At 37.0% G+C, this 21425-nt stretch overlaps 1 protein-coding gene across 1 annotated transcript in view; it reads left to right on the forward strand.

The window, feature by feature from the left end:
• The first annotated feature begins 5032 nt into the window (after positions 1–5032).
• LOC148195525 (uncharacterized) overlaps positions 5033–21425 on the forward strand; it is a 63445-nt gene continuing 47052 nt past the window's right edge. Inside the window, exons 1-5 of the mRNA XM_088095230.1 lie at positions 5033–5651; positions 6854–7377; positions 7468–7888; positions 8129–8152; positions 8741–9120. Of these exons, the coding sequence (XP_087951356.1) occupies positions 5033–5651; positions 6854–7377; positions 7468–7888; positions 8129–8152; positions 8741–9120 (1968 nt within the window). The remainder of the gene's footprint in view (positions 5652–6853; positions 7378–7467; positions 7889–8128; positions 8153–8740; positions 9121–21425) is intronic.

Raw genomic sequence — 21425 nt, forward strand, 5'->3', positions numbered from 1 at the left:
GTTTGGTGAAAGAGGAATGCTGCATGGTTGGAAGGATTGAAGGGAGATAGCATAATGGTAGTGGGGTCACGGCTGCTGGAAGAAAAGAGAATGGTTTCTTCAAATTGTTTGTGAATGATGAAGTGTAGAACGGTGGAGGGAGTGGTCAAAGAGTTCATTTCGTTGTGTGAAAAATTAGAAAAAGGATTGTTGATGGACAAATTTATGAACACCAAATTATGATGTCACAAACTTGTTTTTCAATCGGCAAGTATGACCGAATCGTTCAAGTAATAAACTTGGTAGACCAAGTATCGTTCTTCCCAAAGGACTCAGGGCCTAGTTTAGTTGTGTGATTTCTTGATTAGCTAAGACTTAAAGACAAGATATTTGAACTTTATATGCAAAAGACGAAAATTAAATATGTATGCATGAAGTTTTTGATCAATGGCAAGAGCAAAAGATAAACACTTTCAAGGAGATATATGTATGAATATGTTGTTGGGGGTCAATTTCATCTTATCCACTCTCATATATTTTAGGAATTCAACATTCAAATCATCATTGTTAATGCCACTCTCTAATGTACCTTTCAAGAAGGCTTCTCCCTAATCACGAGTTCATACAATTCCTAGCATTCCTAATGATCAGTTCATAAGTGCAGGAGCTTAACGACAACCAATATAAAATTGGGAGAAATTCCCCGTATCTAGACTTCCCCGTACGTGCCCGTATCGACAAAACCAATAATCATGCATCGAATGAGTTAAACAACGCAAGCATTAAGCAAAGAGGAAAAACCCTAACTAATGATGAAAGAAAGCATAAGTCTTAATTAAAAGATGTAAAAACAGATTCCATATATGAGAGCTTCAAAAGATTACATTGATTCCCCAACAAACATACAAGGTTTAGTTCACCATATTCATGGTGAACCTAGATGAATTACAATGAAAGAATGAAAGATAAAACCCTAAAAAGGTGAAGAGGAAGCCTCAGCATCCAAGATCCTCCTTCAAAGGGGTGGAAGAGAGAGTGTTTGCTTCGTTTCTGCCAAAGATACCTAACCCTAGGAAACCCTAAAGCTTAAATATCATTCGTAAATTACAAAAAATTAGGTCCAAGCCCATTAAAGTGCCGCACAGCGGTAAGTGCGTGTCTTGTTTTCTCCCCTCAGCGGCCATTTTGCCCCTCAACGGTCCTCCCGTGAGCTCCTGAGTGCCGCTCAGCGGTAAACTGCCGCTGAGCGGTGACTTCGGCTTCTCCTTTTGCACTTTTTGATGTCTTTTCTGATTTCATCTCTCTCCTTCTTCACTTCTTTCACCAAATTCACCTTAAAACCTGCACAAAACACTGAAATCAAGCATAAACCTGTCCAGCTCTCTTATTTCTTAAAATATTAATAAAAGCATGATTTCAAGCTAGTTTCTGAGTATAAAGGTTGCTTTTAGTATCAATTTTAAGCATGAAAATAACAGTTTTTCAACTGTTATCACAACCCCAAACTTAGAACTTTGCTTGTCCTCAAGCAAACAAGATGTAACTCAATCTTCAACCAATTCTTATGATGGTTCACTTTGATGGAAAACCATCAAGAAATCACATTGGACCTCTTACTAGAGCAATGGCTAGGAAGATTCAAGAAGAAGAAGGATCATCTAACATTTTACTTCTATGGAAGGTTACTTATAAAAATCCTTCTTCTCTTAACTAAAGCACTTATATTTTGTTTTGTAGGAATTAATAAATTTTGGAGAATATGATTGAGCCATCCGAGAAAGAACCAAGCAAAGGAGCCAAAAAGCAAAGGAGGTGCTTACGGCATGCACCAGCATTTTCCACGTGAATGTTGGCTGATTTGGAAGGAAGCACACACCTTGCTGGATGAGCTGGAATGAAGCATGGATTTTGCTTGATCAAAATCTGAATAATTTGAATTTTAGGAGGGAATTACAAACAGAATTTAGGCTCCTCTTCACCTATAAATAAGAGGGCCTTCTCTTTGTATTGGGTTACTTTTGAGCTTAGTAAATTGCTGCTGAAATTCATTGCCAGCCCTATTGCTCTTGAGTCACTAATTCTCTCTACTTTCTATTCCCTTTCCTCTAGCTTCCTTCCATTGTAGGAAGGCCTTCTGAGCTGTGAGGTTCCCACACATACTTATTCCACTCAAATACACCAAAATCTCACCCAATTGCTACTGCATCCATTCTGCTGTATTTCATCCACTGCATCAATACTGTTTTTCATCCGCTGCATCTGTTTTGTCTGCAAGGCCAGGTCATTCAAGCATGGATAAGCTTCCATCAAGTGGTATCCAGAGCTTAGGTTCTCCATGCACCAAGGAGCTAAGCATTTCTTCTCATTCTACAATTTAATTCTGCTGAATTCCATCTCTGTTTCTGTTTTCTATTTCTGTTTTAGTTTTAATTCTGCTTCTGTAATTATGTTCCAGCCTTTAATTCTGTGTCTTACAGTGCCTTATGTCCATCTTTCATTTTAAACGGTGAATTTTATTTGTTTGAGTCATTTCTACCTTTATTTTTTTCATTTTCCAGTAATGTCATGGTCATGTCTTGTTGTGCAGTTTTTCAACTCTGTCATCAAGTATTTGATTCTGTTCTAGCTTTCATTTTCGTTTTAAGTGTGTCCTGAGCAATTGCTAGCTCTATATTGATCATATAAAGCAATGGCAACATGTCCAGCTTTGATCATTTGAGCCAATTAGCATTGCAAATATTAATTCCAGTAGAAAAATCTGCATAAAACATCATTTCTGGATTAATTTGATATCAGCTGATGCAGTCCAGATTTCTTTATTTTCAAGCTTTGTACAAGTTTGTTTACTGTTTTTACATGTGTTTGAAGTGATAGCAACTCCTAATAATCACAGAATTGAAAAATGAGTGGTTGAGTTGCTTGAAATATGGTTTCAAATCACTGTTACTGTTTTAATCCAAGCTTTTCACCGTGCTAAGTTTTCTTGAATTGTATAATCTGAGTTTGGTCATGCTAAGCACATTAAATCTAGCTTAGATCTGTGTTTTTACACTTCTTAGAGTCATTTCCTTTGCTGTCCAGTTTTTGATTCCATGAAAAGCTAAAATTGGTTGGTTCATTGATGGTTTTTGCTGCATAATTTGGCCATAGCAAGGGTGATTTTCGAATCCTGCTATTTCTGTGTGTTTGGACAGTTTGAACAAGTCTAAATGGATGATTAAAAGTTGCTAATACTGTTCATTTGGTCAAAATTGAAGTTATATGCAGATTGGATACTTAAACCATCAATTTTGAGTAAAAATTGGAAGTGGACCAGTGAATTTGAGTAGTAAGCATTAATTCAGCTGTTTAAGAGTTTAAACATGTTTAATATCATGAATAAAAGTTGTTTGAACATTCATCCAAGCTGCTGAAACACTGCTACTCATTTTGGGTTCCAAAACCACCATTTTAGTTCATTTTTCTAGTGCAGTTTCTGTTTTCCAGCCACTGTTTTGGTAATTTTAGTGTAAAATTCATTGCTGGATTGTGAAAAAGCTGGTTCAATGTTTAAAAATGAAAATACATGATCAAAAGAAGAAGTATCAAGTGTTAAAAAGTTGTTAGAACCAACCAATCCAGATTACAGGCCCTGAAAAATCAAAAACAAAATCTGAAATTCATTGGGGCATTTTATCAAACACTTCTGAAAATTATCAAACAGTTTGCATTTGGAATAACTTCTGAGTTGTGCTTGTGTTTTTCTTGCTTTCTTCATCCATTCTAGTACCTTTGATAAGTTCATCTTGTGTACCTACTTTCATTTGTGTGCTGTCCAATTGTTTGTGTCTATTTTTTTTTGGCATCTAAAGTGTTCAATACAACAGCCTATACTGGTGCAGTATGCAGAAATTTGGTGCAAATTTTTAATCTGTTTGGTGTGATTTTGCTGAGTTTTGGAGTGTATGTGCAAGCTGTTTGGGGCATCCAGCACCAGAATCCTTCTCCTACTTTGGTAGCCTCCTAGGAAGTGGTTTGAGCATTGAAAGTGGAGCAAGAAGGAAGACTCAACAGCAGCCCAAACACCACTGTCCAGCAGCTGGAAAATTCTGTTACAGCAGCATTTCAACCCTGGAAAAAGAGCAACTCACACCTTCATTTTGAGTGGCTTTCTGCAGCAGCAAGAAGACAAAGCTCACATTACTTCTAGGCCTCATTTCAAGTTTATTTACATCAAATATCACGGAATTTGCTGTTTGAAAAGTGTATTTCAGTTTATTTTTGCTGTTTTGAGTTAAGTGACTTGGGAAAATGCTCTTGAAGCAATTCCAAGTTCACAATTGAACATTGTAATAGTCCAATTTCGTTTTCTTTAGTGTGGAAGTGTGTCAAGGGGCTCCAAGTGTCACTTGCACTTTCACTTAGGGCCGTCTAGCATTTACATTCTTGCATCTTTATTGCTTTCCTTAAATGTCTTGAGTAATCCTTTTGTTTTTAGGTCTCCGTGGTATTTAGGATAGCATAGCATATAGTAAACCTTTCTTTGGTTTGTAGGTTCATAACATTTAAAAAGAATTTGAAGAATTTCTACTTAGAAACTAAAGTAAAAGAACATTCTAAGGAAACTCTGGCTAAGGAAGAACTTGGTTTCTAAGCTTGTCCATTTGTGACTCACCTCTTCTTCCTGGGAGCTACTTAGAAACATCTTTTACTTCTAGAATCTCTTAGAAATTTTTCACCAAAAACAAAGAAAGCTTGTGAAAATCTTTTCACTCATTACTTGTCAAATATTTTGAAAACTTTGTGAAAACCTTTTCCTTTGACAAGAATGAGTCAATCAAGTGTGCAAGGAAGTTTGAAACCCAATAGTGAAATGTCTTTAAGGGAAGAATTTGAGCAAAGATTTGAACAAAGGGATAAAGAGATTAGTGAGCTCAAAGATATGATTAGTCAACTTTTGATTAATCAAGATAAAAAGAAAGAGAGGTCTTCCCATAGGAGAAGAGAAGAATCATCATCTTCTCCAAGTGAAATTGAGCAAAATAGTAGTCATCACAATAATGACCACTACCAAATGCCTCCTAGAAGACAACATAGAGTTAGAGAGCATTACCCAAGAGAGCCTAAGATTGATCTTCCTTCCTTCCATGGAAAGGATGATGTAGAAGAATACCTAGAGTGGGAAATGAAAGTTGAGCAATTGTTTGAGTGCCACCAAATAGATGATGAAAGGAGAGTCACCATGGCTTCTCTAAGCTTTCAAGGTTATGCCTTAATTTGGTGGACAGCCTTAGTCAAGGACCATAGGCTAAGACACTTACCTCCCATTAAGTATTGGAATGAAATGAGAGCTGCCTTGAGGAGGAGGCATGTACCAGCCTACTATGATAGGGAGATAATGGATAAACTCCATAAACTCCAACAAAGGAACATGAGTGTTGAGGAATATAGACAAAAAATGGAGTTACTCATGTTGAGAGCTGGGATAAGAGAAGAACCTAGGATAACAATAGCTAGGTTTCAAAGTGGACTTAACTATGACATAAGAGATAGGGTTGAACTTATACCCTACAATGATCTCAATGAGTTAGTCCAACTTTGTGTGAGGGTTGAGCAACAACTAAAGAGGAAAAGCTCCACCAAGAAAGATTACCCTCATAGTTCTTACCATAAGAAAGAGTATAAGAGGGAGGGTAGTCAAACCAAGCCAAGATATGAAGACAGAGAGAGAGAGAGGAAAAGAAAAAGTCAAAGAACCGTCAAGAGATCATAAGAGTAAGGAGACTAAGTGCTTTAGATGTGGGGAAAAAGGGCACTATGCATCTGAGTGCCGTAATAGAAAGTCAACTTACATCCTTGAGCATGATAGTGAAAGTGAGGGTTCTTCATATAGTGAGTCTGAGACATCCACTTCTGAAGAAGAAGAAGCTTTACCTTGTGATGGTGACTTACTTATGGTAAGGAGACTCCTGGAAAGTAAACATGTAGAATTAGAACAGTCACAAAGAGAGAACCTATTCCACACAAGATGCAAAGTTTTAGAAAAGACATGTTCAATGATAGTGGATAGTGGCTCTTGTTGCAACTGTTGTAGTTCTAGAATGGTAGAGAAGCTTGGCTTAACAACTACTCCTCATCCTAAACCTTACAAACTTCAATGGATCAAAGAGGATGATGGAATAGTAGTTAAAGAACAAGTAAGTGTACCAATTTCCATTGGCAAATATGAAGATCAAATTGTTTGTGATATAGTACCAATGGAAGCTGGGCACATATTACTTGGAAGACCTTGGCAATATGATAAACAAGCTTTATGATGGAGTCACCAACAAAATCACCATTCAACACAAGGGAAAGAAAATTATTTTGTGTCCTCTTACACCTTTACAAGTAAGAGAGGACCAAATAATTCTTAAGAAGAAGTTGGATGGAGAAAAGAAAAAAGAAAATAAGAAAGAAAGAAAGAATTTGGTAACCCATGCCTCAGCCCATGAAGTTGTCCAACCTCAAACCTTGAATATTTACAAAAATCTTTTTCTTGGACAACCTCATTTCCTTCTTTATTGCAAAGAGGCATTTGTTTCAATCACTCATGAACTTGGTTCTCTACCAAAGGGGTTGCAAAAACTTTTAAAGGAATTTGATGATATATTTCCTAAAGAGGTACCAAGTGGAATACCACCTTTGAGGGGAATAGAACATCAAATAGATTTGGTGCCTGGGGCAAGCCTACCCAATAGGCCAGCCTATAGAACCAACCCTATGGAAACAAAAGAAATAGAGAAACAAGTTAATGACTTGTTGAACAAAGGGTGGATCCAAAAGAGTTTAAGTCCCTGTGATGTGCCTGTGTTGTTGGTCCCTAAAAAGGATGGGTCTTGGAGAATGTGTACAGATTGTAGGGCCATCAACAACATAACTGTCAAGTATAGGCATCCCATTCCTAGGCTAGATGACATGTTGGATGAATTACATGGAGCAAATCTCTTCACCAAAATTGATCTTAAAAGTGGATACCATCAAATAAGAATTCATGAAGGAGATGAATGGAAAACTGCTTTCAAGACCAAGTTTGGTTTGTATGAATGGTTAGTCATGCCCTTTGGCTTGACCAATGCTCCAAGTACATTCATGAGATTAATGAATCATGTGCTTAGGGAATGCATAGGCAGATTTGTAGTGGTCTACTTTGATGATATCTTAATCTATAGTCAAGGCCTTCAAGAACATCTTAACCATGTCAGAAAAGTCTTGCTTCTTCTTAGAGAACATCATCTCTTTGCCAACTTTGACAAATGTACTTTTTGTCAAGAAAGTGTGATTTTCCTTGGATTCAAAGTGGGAAAAGAAGGTGTACATGTTGATCCAGAGAAGATCAAGGCTATACAAGAATGGCCAACCCCTAAAATTGTAGGAGAGGTGAGAAGTTTTCATGGGTTAGCAAGTTTTTACAGGAGATTTGTGAAAGATTTCTCCACCATAGCTGCTCCTTTAAATGAGCTAGTCAAGAAAGATATGCCTTTTATTTGGGGTGATAAGCAAGAGTTGTCTTTTGAGACTTTGAAACACAAGTTAACACATGCACCTATTCTAGTTTTGCCTGATCTTTCCAAAGCCTTTGAACTAGAATGTGATGCATCTGGGGTAGGAATAGGAGCTGTTTTAATACAAGGAGGACATCCCGTAGCTTACTTTAGTGAAAAACTTAGGGGGCCTACCTTAAACTATCCTACCTATGACAAAGAGTTGTATGCCCTCATTAGAGCTTTAAAAACTTGGGAGGATTACTTGGTAACTAGAGAATTCATCATACACACTGACCATGAATCTCTCAAGTACATTAAAGGGCAAGCAAAGCTAAACAAAAGACATGCAAAGTGGGTGGAATATCTTGAGCAATTTCCCTATGTCATCAAACACAAAAAGGGGAGTACTAATGTTGTTGCGGATGCTTTATCTAGAAGACATGCATTATTAGTAACCCTAGGATCCCAAATATTAGGATTTGATGACATAAAAGAGTTATATGAAAATGATGAAACATTTGCATCCACTTATTCATCATGTCTTAAGAAGCCTTTTGATGGATTCTATCTTTCTGAGGGGTATCTTTTTAATAAAGGAAAACTTTGTATACCCCAAGGATCCATTAGAAAACTTCTTATCAAAGAGAGTCATGGAGGAGGACTCATGGGCCATCACGGAGTTGATAAAACTCTAAACATTTTGAAAAGTAAATTTTATTGGCCACACATGAGAATATATGTTCAAAGGCATTGTTCTAAATGTATAGCTTGTTTGCAAGCTAAGTCCAAAATTATGCCTCATGGACTCTATACACCTCTTCCTATAGCTAATACCCCTTGGGAGGACATAAGCATGGACTTTGTCTTAGGATTACCAAGAACTCAAAGGGGGTATGATTCTATATTTGTGGTAGTAGATCGTTTTAGTAAAATGGCTCATTTTATACCCTGCCACAAAGTAGATGATGCTAGTTATATCTCTAGACTCTTCTTTAAAGAAATAGTGAGATTGCATGGCTTACCCAAAACTATAGTGTCTGATAGAGATGTGAAGTTTCTAAGCCATTTTTGGAAAACTTTATGGGAAAAGCTTGGAACTAAACTTCTATTTTCTACTACATGTCACCCACAAACTGATGGGCAAACTGAAGTAGTAAATAGATCTTTATCTACATTATTAAGGGTAATATTAAGAGGAAATAACAAATCTTGGGATGAACATCTACCTCATATTGAATTTGCTTATAATAGAGTAGTCCACAAGACTACAAATCTTTCTCCTTTTGAGGTTGTTTATGGTTTTAACCCTATCACACCTCTTGATTTACTACCTCTTCCAGAATCATCTTCTTTTCTTCATAAAGAAGGTGCTTCTAAAGCGGAGTTTATCAAGAAGTTACATGAGAAAGTTAAAATCCAAATTGAAAAACGAACTCAAAAATATGCAGAATACAACAACAAAGGGAGAAAGAAAATAGTTTTTGAAAAAGGAGACCTAGTTTGGCTTCATTTGAGAAAGGAAAGATTTCCCTCTCAAACAAAATCCAAACTTAGTCCAAGAGGAGATGGTCCATTCAAGGTGCTCAAAAAGATAAATGATAATGCATACATATTAGACCTTCCTGAAAGTTATGGTGTCAGTCCTACTTTTAACATCTGCGATTTAATTCCTTTCACAGGAGATGATCAACAGGATGAAGCAGATCTGAGGACAGATCTTTTTCAAGAGGGAGGGTCTGATGGAAAACCATCAAGAAATCACATTGGACCTCTTACTAGAGCAATGGCTAGGAAGATTCAAGAAGAAGAAGGATCATCTAACATTTTACTTCTATGGAAGGTTACTTATAAAAATCCTTCTTCTCTTAACTAAAGCACTTATATTTTGTTTTGTAGGAATTAATAAATTTTGGAGAGTATGATTGAGCCATCCGAGAAAGAACCAAGCAAAGGAGCCAAAAAGCAAAGGAGGTGCTTACGGCATGCACCAGCATTTTCCACGTGAATGTTGGCTGATTTGGAAGGAAGCACACACCTTGCTGGATGAGCTGGAATGAAGCATGGATTTTGCTTGATCAAAATCTGAATAATTTGAATTTTAGGAGGGAATTACAAACAGAATTTAGGCTCCTCTTCACCTATAAATAAGAGGGCCTTCTCTTTGTATTGGGTTACTTTTGAGCTTAGTAAATTGCTGCTGAAATTCATTGCCAGCCCTATTGCTCTTGAGTCACTAATTCTCTCTACTTTCTATTCCCTTTCCTCTAGCTTCCTTCCATTGTAGGAAGGCCTTCTGAGCTGTGAGGTTCCCACACATACTTATTCCACTCAAATACACCAAAATCTCACCCAATTGCTACTGCATCCATTCTGCTGTATTTCATCCACTGCATCAATACTGTTTTTCATCCGCTGCATCTGTTTTGTCTGCAAGGCCAGGTCATTCAAGCATGGATAAGCTTCCATCACACTTCATTCAAAAATCTTCTTTTCAAGATAAGTAAAAACATCAATCAAACTTATGACCAATAATTCAATCAAGATATGCACATGCTTTAGTGTTCATAAAGTCATTTAAATTCCAACAAATGCTATTTTTCATGAATGATCAATCAATTAAGCATGGATGTTCATATGTTCATGGAATATTTCCTCACTAGGTAAAGTGTTTCACTCACACACAAGTGTATAAGAGGTAATCACTCCTTCACTCTACTATCACAATGTCACATGAATCAACTTTGCCTTTCATTTTACCACAATCAAAAACATTCACAAGCATGCATTATCACAAGGACTTTTCAATGGCTTATAATGTGGCTGGGCTAACAAGAAAATTGGTTTTTCTGGATCACAAAATCCTTGAGTTAATAGAATCATAACAACACAATCATCTTATTCATTCCCAACTTTCTTTTTGCCTTTGCATTGAGCTTTGCTTCTTTTTCTTTTCTTTTCTTTTTCTTTGCATATTCTTACTTTTTAGCTCTTAGCTCAATGCTTTTCATGTTTTCCCAACAACCCCAAACTTGAATATTTAACAATACCACACAAAATCTTCTACTTAACTCAAGGTAAAGATTTTCAATCAAGGGTTTTCAGTGTATATTCAAAGCTAAGGGTTCAAAGGGTAGAACACAAAGTGTTCCCTTTTAGTGGGCTACTTTTACGAATTTGGCCAATAAAAAGGTTTCCAACAAATGGCCTTGATCATATGATGCAAAACAAGCAATTGATTCAATCATAGAAAACTTGGGCAAAATCATTCATGCTTCCAAAGTAATAGCATTTAACAATAACAACTCTGGAGCTGAAAACCTCACATATAAGCTCATTCACATTTGACATACACATCCTGCTTAGTCTCACAATCACAATCATGATATCATACTCAAACAGAGCGAAATCAAGCATGAAATGACATACAATGCCGCCAGCTTATATGAAGAGGGTGTGAGCAAGGTGTGCTTATTCCAGTATATATGACAGTATGAACCAGTGAAGGAGTTCCTTACCTCTTGGAGCTCCTGTGTTATTGCTTGGTGCGTGAAGCCGGTGATCTCCTTCTCCTTCTTCCTAGCCAACCTCTGTCTTTCTTTGCGGGTGAAAAATCTGGATGCTCCCACTAGGAATCAATGATCCTTTTTCTGAAGGCTCTCTCTAGTTTTTCTTTTTGGTCCCCTGTCCTCCAAATCCCCTTTTTTCTTCTTTTTCTGTTTTTTCTCCCCCGCTCCAACCTTGTGCTCAAACCTTTTTTGCTGATTCCGTATGCCCAAACCAAATTGTACCAAATCCGTACGACGCCCCAACGCCTCTGCCACCACCTTGCTCTATGCAGAAAATCGTTTTTTTCCCTTTTCTGCTCCCCACGTTCCAACCTCCACAGCCAACCTCTCTTTCTTTTTCAAATCTTTTTCTTATATTTTTCCTTTCTTTTTTTTTCTTTTTTAGCCGTATTAAACAAAATATTTAAAATGGGTAAAACTTAACACTAAAATGAAAATAGGATAAAAAATAAAAGCAATAACTAAATAGTAAAATTTTAAAATAAAAATAACGTAAGAAAAATATATATACATATATGTGGAGAAAAATAAGATAACATATAAAAATAGATAAAACAAAAATGATGATAATAATAAATAAAACAAAAAAAACAAATAATAATAAATAATAATAAAAAAAACAAATAAACAAGTAACAATAAATCAAGACAAAAACGAGAATAAAAATAAAGATACAAAGAAGTAAATAATAGATTACAGTAAAGCCAAAAACGATCCGGACGAAATTTGGTATTGACAGTTCACAATGCTTGTGAACCACCTGTATAAGCATATAATGTGCACATTCTCAACATCAATCAATATCAAAGCATCATCAGGCATTACTTATCAAACAACAATCATAAGCAAACCATCATAACAGACAAAGTTTCCAATTAAGTACATCAAATCCTATTCTAAAAACAAAAGTGATTGATAAAACAAATCCTACTCTAGTGCTTTGAAAAACTCAGACCCATCAATGATGCTCTCTCCCAACCCCAAACTTAGATGGAAAACTAGTGAGAAAGTGAGTGGAAGGGAGATTTTCTAAAGAGAAATGAAAGGAAAAATGTAGAGAACCTTTGTAAAAATGTTTAGGAGTGTGTGTGCAGAGAAGAATCTAAAAATAGAGGCCAAAGCGTGACTTAGGGTATAAAAATACCCTAATGGGCTCGGGTTCCGCTAAGGGGCAACCTAAGCCCCTTTTACGATACCACCGTTCAGCAGCACTTTCGTGTTGTGCTTTTCTTCTTCCTAGCTTACCCTAGGTGCCTTCTACTCATGCCCCTCACTTGCTCCCTACAATTAATTTCTCAAATCACTCAAACATTCAATCCCTATCATGCAACTAAAGCAGAATGAAAACAAACAATACAGATAAAATCAATCAACTGGGTTGCCTCCCAGGTAGCGCTTGTTTAACGTCACGAGCCTGACCCAAAATCCTCCAGCACCCTTCAGTAGATGCAAATCTTTCTTACCAACACCCATCAGTAGGTGTATACAAACATAGTATCCTTCAGTAGATACTCTTCCGCCTAACATCCATCAGTAGATGTAAACCCTGTAACAAACTTATAACAAAAACAAAAATACCCAAAAGTTCAAAATTACATCACTAAACCAAAAATTAAAAGTTCTTAAATCACTGGGTTGCCTCCCAGCAAGCGCTCTTTTAACGTCACTAGCTTGACCCAATAAAGCTCATGTTCCATCTTCTTTTTCTTCTTTCTACTGAACTTCTTCAGAAATTCGATCAAACCAGGAACCTGTTGCAGTGTCTCAATCATAGGAACTTTAATCTCCAATTTCTTGAAGATTTCCATGAAGCACTTAAATTTCTTTTCCTTCCTATGATACTTCTTTGGATGAGGAAGAGGTTTTTCATATGATTCTTTCTTTTTTTCTCTCGTCCTCTTTTTCTTTTCTCTCACTTTCTTTTTTTCTTTTCTTTTTCTACTCACTTTCTCAATCTTCACACAAATTTTCTCTTCTTCTTTCTCTTCTCTCTCTTTTCTCTCTTCTCTCTCTTCTTTTTCCAACTCAACTTTTTCAACATTTACACCCACTAGCACTTCACACTCTTCCCTAGGGTTAACCTCAGTATTAGCCCCAAAATTTTTGTCAGGCCTTTCTTCCAATTGCTTGGTAATCTGACCCATTTGAATCTCCAAGTTCTTAATAGCGGCTTCAGTGCTCTTTTGAGAAGATTCAGTTTTCTGTATGAAATTGTTGAGAGTTTCCTCCATCCTCGTGGACCTTTCATTAAGCATAGATAACTGTTGCCATAAGGTGGGTTGCTGCTGCTTATTATATTGACCAGCTTGCCCAGTTTGCCCTTGACCAATACTTGGGTGTGGTTTCCACCCCTGATTGTAGCTTCCTTGACGGTACTGATTGGTCATGTAGTTTACATCCTCTACGGCTTCAACTGGAAAGGCACATTGACCATTGATATGGTCGCCTCCACACAATTCGCACAACTAGGATTGTACCTGTGCAACAGTTTTCAACTCTTTGGGTAATTGTGCAAGAGTTTTGGTCAGAGTCTCCAACTGTTGAGTTAGAATTTTGTTTTGAGCTAGCAGGGCATCATGTGTCTGTAATTGGAGGACTCCTTTTTGCATAGGAGCTCCTTTCTCATTGTGTAGCTCATTATCACTAGTAGCCATGTTTTCTATGATCTCTGTTGCTTCCTCTGGAGTTTTCCATTTAATATTGCCTCTTGCTGAGGCGTCCAGCATCATCTTGGTTTGTGAACCAAGCCCTCCAAGGAAAGTTAAGACTACTTTCTGATCTTCAAAGCCATGCGTGGGTGTTTTTCTTAGCAAGCTTTTGTATCTGTCACATGCATGCCCCAGTGATTCTTCCATACCCTGCTTAAATGAAGAAATCTCTTGCTTGCCTTTTGTCACCCTAGATTGTGGGAAGTACTTGTTTAAAAATTTTGTGACCACTGCTTCCCACTCTGTGAAACTTTCTTCTGGGAAAGAATTCAACCAAAGCTTAGCATTGCCTCCCAATGAGAAAGGAAACAAGCTAAGTTTGATAGCTTCGTCTGGCACCCCATTAATCTTGATTGTGTTGCAAATCTCATTGAAGGTAGTGAGGTGCTCATATGGGCTTTCATGAGATAACCCATGAAATTGGTTGCTTTTCACCAGTTGAATTAGTGCTGGTTTGACCTCCATATTAGCTGCATTGACTCTAGGTCTAGCTATACTGTTAAAGTACTGAGGTCCAGCTATATTGGTGTAGTCAACAAGAGTTCTTCTAACATTGTTGTTCTCCATATTTTCTGTGCTATGAACAGAACCTTGTGGTGGTGATTGTAAGAGAGTTTCTGGAGAAGGGAAAAGTTCTCTAGATGTTCGGATTCTTCTCCTCCGTCTACTCTCGTCTAGACCTTCAAGCAGAGGTTCTGTTGTTTTCTTGCTCCTTGTTCTAATTGCTTCCTGCATGCACAAGAAAACAAAACCCTAGAAAAGATTTGTTAGCACAAAAAGATATAGGAGAAGATATAGGTTCAGAAGATAAAAGATTCAGAGGATAAGATAAAATAATATAAAATAAAATAAAATAAAATATAATCTAATCAAATCAAATCAAATAAAATAAAATCTAATATAATCAAATCAAATAAAATCTAATCTAATCAAATAAAATAAAATAAAATCAAATCAAATAAGATAAAATAAAATAAAATCAAATAAAATCAAATAAAAAAAGGAAATAAAAACAGAAATTCAAAATTAAAGTCAAAGATAATCAATAATCACACAAATTAACCAGTTAAACCAGAGTCCCCGGCAACGGCGCCAAAAACTTGATGGACAAATTTATGATCACCAAAATATGATGTCACAAACTTGTTTAACAATCGGCAAGTATGACCGAATCGTTTCAAGTAATAAACTCGGTAAGACCAAGTATCGTTCTCCCAAAGGACTCATGGCCTAGTTTAGTTATGTGATTTGTTGATTAGCTAAGACTTAAGAACAAAATAAGTGGAGTTTAATATGCAAAAGACGAAAATAAACATGTATGCATGAGGTTGATCAATGGATAAAACAAAAGACAAGCACTTTCAATGAAATATATTGATGAATATGTTGTTGGGGGTCAATTTCATCTTATCCACTCTCATATATTTTAGGAATTCAACATTCAAGTCATCATTGTTAATGCCACTCTCTAAATTACCTTTCAAGAAGGCTTCTCCCTAATTACGAGTTCATACAATTCCTAGCATTCCTAATAATTAGTTTTTTTAGCACAGGAGCTTAAGGCAACCAATATACTATTGGAAGAAATTCCCCGGATCTAGACTTCCCCGTACGTTCCCGTATCGACAAAATCAATAATCATGCATTGAATGAGTTAAACAAAGCAAACATTAAGCAAAGAGGAAAAACCCTAACTAATGATGAAAGAAAGCATAAATCTTAGATTAAGATGCAAGCACAAATTCCATATATGAGAGCTTCAAAAGATTACATTGATTCCCCAACAAACATACAAGGTTTAGTTCACCATATTCATGGTGAACCTAGATGAACAATAATGAAAGAATGAAGGATAAAACCCTAGAAAGGTGAAGAGGTAGCCTGAGCATCCAAGATCCTCCTTCAAAGGGGTGGAAGAGAGAGTGTTTGCTTCGTTTCTGCCAAAGATACAAAACCCTAAGACATCTAGGTCTTTAAATAGGACATAAAAATAATAGAAAACGGGTTCAGGCCCAAACAGATCATAAAATCGCAGAAAACTGGCCCAAAACTCGGATGGTTGACTTTTTCCGTATTCTGGTTGACTGTTGACTTTTTTGGTTGACTGGTTGATTTTCTGTTTGACTGGTTGACTTTTATGGTTTCTGGTTGACTTTTCAGCACTCCAATCATTCGGTACTTCAATTCTTCTTTCAAATCATTCAATTAGCCTACAAAATCAAGGGAATCTTGCACAAAACCATTAAATTCACTTTTAACTCTCTTATTCACAAAACTAAAGCAAAAATATGAGTTCAAGCTAGTTTCTAAGTCTTAAAGGTTGCTTTTGGTATCAATTTTAAGCATAAAAATAATGGTTTTTCAACCTTTATCAAAAGGGACGAAGTGGAGGAAGTGGTGGAAGTGGAGGAAGAGGAGGAAGTGGAGGGAGTGGAAGAAGTGGACGAAGTGGAGAAAGCTGACAAGTTGAGGGACTGAAGGAAGTGGACGAAGTGGACGGAGTTGACGAAGTGCACGAAATGGACGATGTGGAGGAAGTGAACGAAGTTGATGAAGTTGAGGAAGTGAAGGAAGTGGACGAAGTTGACGAAGTGGACGAAGAGCAAGAAGTGGAGGAAGGGGAGGAAGTGGATGAAGTGAATGAAGTGGTGGAAGTGGAGGAAGTGGAGGAAGTGCACAAAGTGGACGAAGTGGTCGAAGTGGACGAAGTAGAGGAAGTTGAGGAAGTGGAGGAAGTGGACAAAGTTGACGAAGTGAAGGAAGTGGACGAAGTTGACGAAATTAACGAAGTGGAGGAAGTGGAGGAAGTGAAGGAAGTTGAGGAAGTGGAGGAAGTGAAGAAAGTGGAGGAGCGGACGATGTGGACCAATTGCACGAACTGGACGAAGTGCACGAAGTGGACGAAGTTAAGGAAGTTGATGATAACAATTGAAAAACTGTTATTTTCATGCTTAAAATTGATACTAAAAGCAACCTTTAACATTTAGAAACTAGCTTGAAATCATGCTTTTGGTCATATTTTTAGAAATAAGAGAGCTGGACAGGTTTATGCTTGATTTCAGTGTTTTTGTGTAGGTTTTAAGGTGAATTTGGTGAAAGAAGTGAAGAAGGACGGAGATGGAATCAGAAAAGACATCAAAAAGTGCAAAAGGAGAAGCCGCAACTGCCGCTCAGCGGCAGTTTACCGCTGAGCGGCACTCAGGCAGTCACGTTGGATCCATTGAGGGGTGAAAAGGCCGCTGAGGGGAGAAAAACAACTCACGTACTTACCGCTAAGCGGTAGTTTACCGCTGAGCGGCACTATTTTTGGGCTTGGGAAAATTTTCTGTAATTTTAGAATAGTATATAAGCTTTAGGACGTCCTAGGGTTTGTATCTTTGGCAGAGACGAAGCAAACACTCTCTTTTCCACCCCTTGAAGGAAGATCTTGGATGCTCAGGCTACCTCCTCCTCTTTCTAGGGTTCTATCTTTCATTCTTTCATTATTGTTCATCTAGTTTCACCATGAATATGGTGAACTAAACCTTGTATTGTTGTTGGGGAATCAATGTAGTCTTGTGAAACTCTCATATATGGAATTTATTTTAACGTCTTATATTAAGATATATGCTTTCTTTCATCTTTAGCTAGGGTTTTTCCTCTTTGCTTATTGCTTGCTTTGTTTAACTCATTCATTGCCATGATTATTGATTTTGTCGATACGGGAACGTACGGGGAAGTCTAGATCCGGGGAATTTCTCCCAATAGCATATTGGTTGTCTTTAAGCTCCTGCACTTTAAGAACTAATTACTAGGAATGCTAGGAATTGTATGAACTTGTAATTAGGGATAGGCCTTCTTGCAAGGTGATTTAGAGAGTGGCATTAGCATTGATGATAAGAATGATGAATTCTTAAAATTTATGAGACTGGATAAGATGAAATTGATAACCCCAACAACATACTCATCCATCTAATTCATTGAAGTGTTTGTCTTATGTTTTTCTCCATTGATCAAATTCATGCATACATATTTAATTACTGTCTCTTGCATTAAAACCTACAATTAAATTGTTCTTAAGTCTTAAATAATCAACAAATCACATAGCTAAACTAGGCCGTGAGTCCTTTGGGAAAACGATACTTGGTCTTACCTTGTTTATTACTTGATACGATTCGGTTACACTTGCCGATTGTTCAACAAGTTTGTGGCGTCGTTTTTCACTGTTCATAAATTTGTCATCAAGTTTTTGGCGCCATTGTCGGGGACTCGTGGTTTAACTAGTTCATTTGTGTGATTATTGCTTATCTTTGACTTGAATTTTGAATTTCTATTTTTATTTTTTCTGTTTTTATTTTATCTTATTTTATTTTATTTTATATTTTTTATTTTATTTTTCTGTTTTTATTTTATCTTCTTATCTCTGATCTTATATCTTCTTTTATATCTTTTTGTGCTAACCAATTTTTCTAGGGTTTTGTTTTCTTGTGTATGCAGGAAGCAATCCGAACTATAAGCAAGAAAACTGCAGAACCTCTTCTTGAAGGTTTAGATGAGAGTAGACGGAGGAGAAGAATTCGTACATCTAGAGAACTTTTTCCTCCTCTGGAAACTCTGTTACAACCATCACCACAAGGTTCTAACCATAGCACTGAAAATATGGAGAATAATAATGCCAGAAGAACTCTTGCAGATTATACAAATATAGCTGGACCTCAACACTTTAACAGCATAGCAAGACCAAGGGTCAATGCAGTCAACATGGAGGTTAAGCCAGCATTAATCCAACTGGTGAAGAGTAACCAATTTAATGGGTTGTCTCACGAAAGCCCATATGAGCACCTCACAACTTTTAATGAAATTTGCAACACGGTGAAAATAAATGGGGTGCCGGATGAAGCAATCAAACTTAGCTTGTTTCCATTTTCACTAGGAGGCAACGCTAAGCTTTGGTTAAATTCTTTTCCAGAAGAAAGCTTTACAGAGTGGGAAGTAGTGGTGACCAAGTTCCTAAACAAATACTTTCCACAATCAAAAGTAAATAAAGGAAAGCAAGTAGTCCTAACCTTATTAAAGCTGGGACAGGTATAAAAGCTTATTAAGAAAAACACCCACGCATGGCTTTGATGATGTGCAAGTAGTCCTAACCTTCCTTGGAGGTCTTGGTCCACAAACCAAGATGATGCTTGACGCCTCAGCAGGAGGAAATATCAAATGGAAAACTCCAGAGGAAGCTACAGAAATCATTGATAATATGGCTACAAGTGATAATGACCTAAACAGTGAAAGAGGAGTTTCTAGTCATAAGGAGTTGCTACAATCAAATGAGGCCCTGCTTATTCAAAATAAAATTATTTCTCAGCAGTTGGAAGAAGTAATTTTGAAACTTTCTCAATTACCACAAGAAATACAAAATGTTTCAATGGTTAAATGGCAGCAGCAAAAATGGCAAAGGCAATTTACTCCATCTGAGAGGACAACAAAACTTGACGAGACTTTCCAGCAGTTTTTGAAGATGAATGCATCTTATTGTAAGAATGTGGAAGTTGCTTTTAAAAAAATGAAGATCCATATTGAGCGAATAGTTGACAAGATGAAAAATGGTAATCTCAGAAAGGAGTGTAAGACTATTGTAACCAGAAGTGGTAAGGTGTTAGAGGAGAGAAAAAAAGAAAGAGAGGAGAAAGAAAATGAGAGTGAAAAAGAAACATATGAGTGTAAAGAAGGAGTTGAGAGAGAGAAAAAAAGAAGAAGAAGAAGATGAGAAGAAAGAAAAAAAAGAGAGAGAAGAGAGAGATGAGAGAAAAAAAGAAAAAGAGTTTGAAAAACCACTTCCTTATCCAAAGAATTATTCAAGGAAGGAGAAAGAAAAGCAGTTGGAAAGATTCATGGAGTTGTTTAAGAAGCTGGAGATTACTATACCATTCTCTGAAGCATTGCAACAGATGCCATCATATGCAAAGTTTTTGAAGGAACTTCTTACAAAGAAAAACAAGTACATTGAAAAGGAAACTATCAAGGTACAGGGTAATTGCAGTGCAATCATACAGAAATTACCTCCTAAGCTTAAAGATCCAGGAAGCTTCACTATTCCATGCACCATAGGAGACTTGGAAGTTGGAAGAGCATTGATTGATTTGGGAGCTAGCATTAATTTAATGTCGTTATCCATGTGTAGAACAATTAAGGGTTTCGAAATCAAACCAACCAGAATGGCTCTTCAACTGGCGGACAGGTCTCTTAAATATCCATATGGAGTGGTTGAAGACGTTTTAGTGAAGGTTGATGTAACATCCCAAAAATACAGTAATAAAACCATATAATAGAATAATTACGATTAATAATAATACAGATCAGTCTTAACATTTAAAATAGAGAGTACAGTTATGGCCGAACGGCCTTACATAACATCCCAACTAAAACTGTACCACATAAGAGAAATTTTGATCGAACGGTTTACAAAACCAATACCGAACGGTCATTCAAAACTTAAAGAAAAAGGTGAACGAACGACCACCTAACCACACTAACCAACTACTAGCCGAACGTCCTATTGTTCGGTTTTCACCTCGACTTCGACCAAGTTTTCTTCCTCCAAATATTTCTCTTCCAACGCCTCTTCCAGCAATGCGTTTCCTATGCTCACATCCATACGGATGATCATTGCAAAGACAAAGACGGACGTACAAGGACAAGACAACACAAAGAAAACACAGGGTAAGCTTATGTAATTTAATTTAAGTAATACCATACATTTTCATATCCAAGCTCATTCAAATACATTTTAATAAACAATTTCAATCAACCCTGATATTAGACTGACAGTCCAGACTGTATGAATTCTGTGTAGCTACGACGTTCGTGCACCCGGGAGGTGTAGTAACTGGAATTCTCATCAGCTGCCACCCGAGGTTAGTCCGTTCCGTCCAAAGTACCCCTAAGGACTAGGACCTCCTGTCGTTCCCACACATGACCTACTCCCCTCTACTTGAGGACGAGTACTCACGGAACATCAGGATGAATCGCCAGCTAAGCTTTGTCCACATTCATACTTTACCAATTACAATATTCACACAAGAGTCGTTCCTCCCTGGAACGCTCGTTCAAATCCATAATTTCATACTCATCTCATAAACTCTTCATCATTTATAACTTTTCACTTAAGGGTCATTCTTATCATCATTTCAAAGAACATCAGATACCGAACGTTCAGCCTTCTTTAATACAAGGACGAACGACAGGAACGAAACACGAACTCTCTCGTTCTAGAACAGAATACTACCAAAGGGATTTTACTGAAATTTTAGAAAGGAATTAGGTACACCTATGCAATATGTGACGAACGTCTTCTACAACCCGAATCAGTTAAATAAACTGACTCTCGTGAACTCCAATCGAAACTCAAAGAATACCTAGAACTGGGAACTCTTGATCCGATACAATAAAGTGGACATATTAGAACGTCAAAGGACCAAACTTAGAATAATTCACATACAGAAATCTCATGTCAGTAATTGACCGAACGAGGAAAGGAAGGTTCTTCTGAAATTGGACGAACGTTATTTTTATCAGGGTAGATCTACTGTAAAAATACGAGCGCTTGGTGTAAGACCGAGCACCACTAAAAATTCAGAATAAAAGATTTATAAACAAGATATCATAGGAATGGTGTTTAGAAACAACTACCT

This window comes from Vigna umbellata, chromosome 7, assembly GCF_029865625.1.
Source record: "Vigna umbellata cultivar VRB3 chromosome 7, Vumbellata_1.0, whole genome shotgun sequence".
Classification (NCBI taxonomy): Eukaryota; Viridiplantae; Streptophyta; class Magnoliopsida; order Fabales; family Fabaceae; genus Vigna; species Vigna umbellata.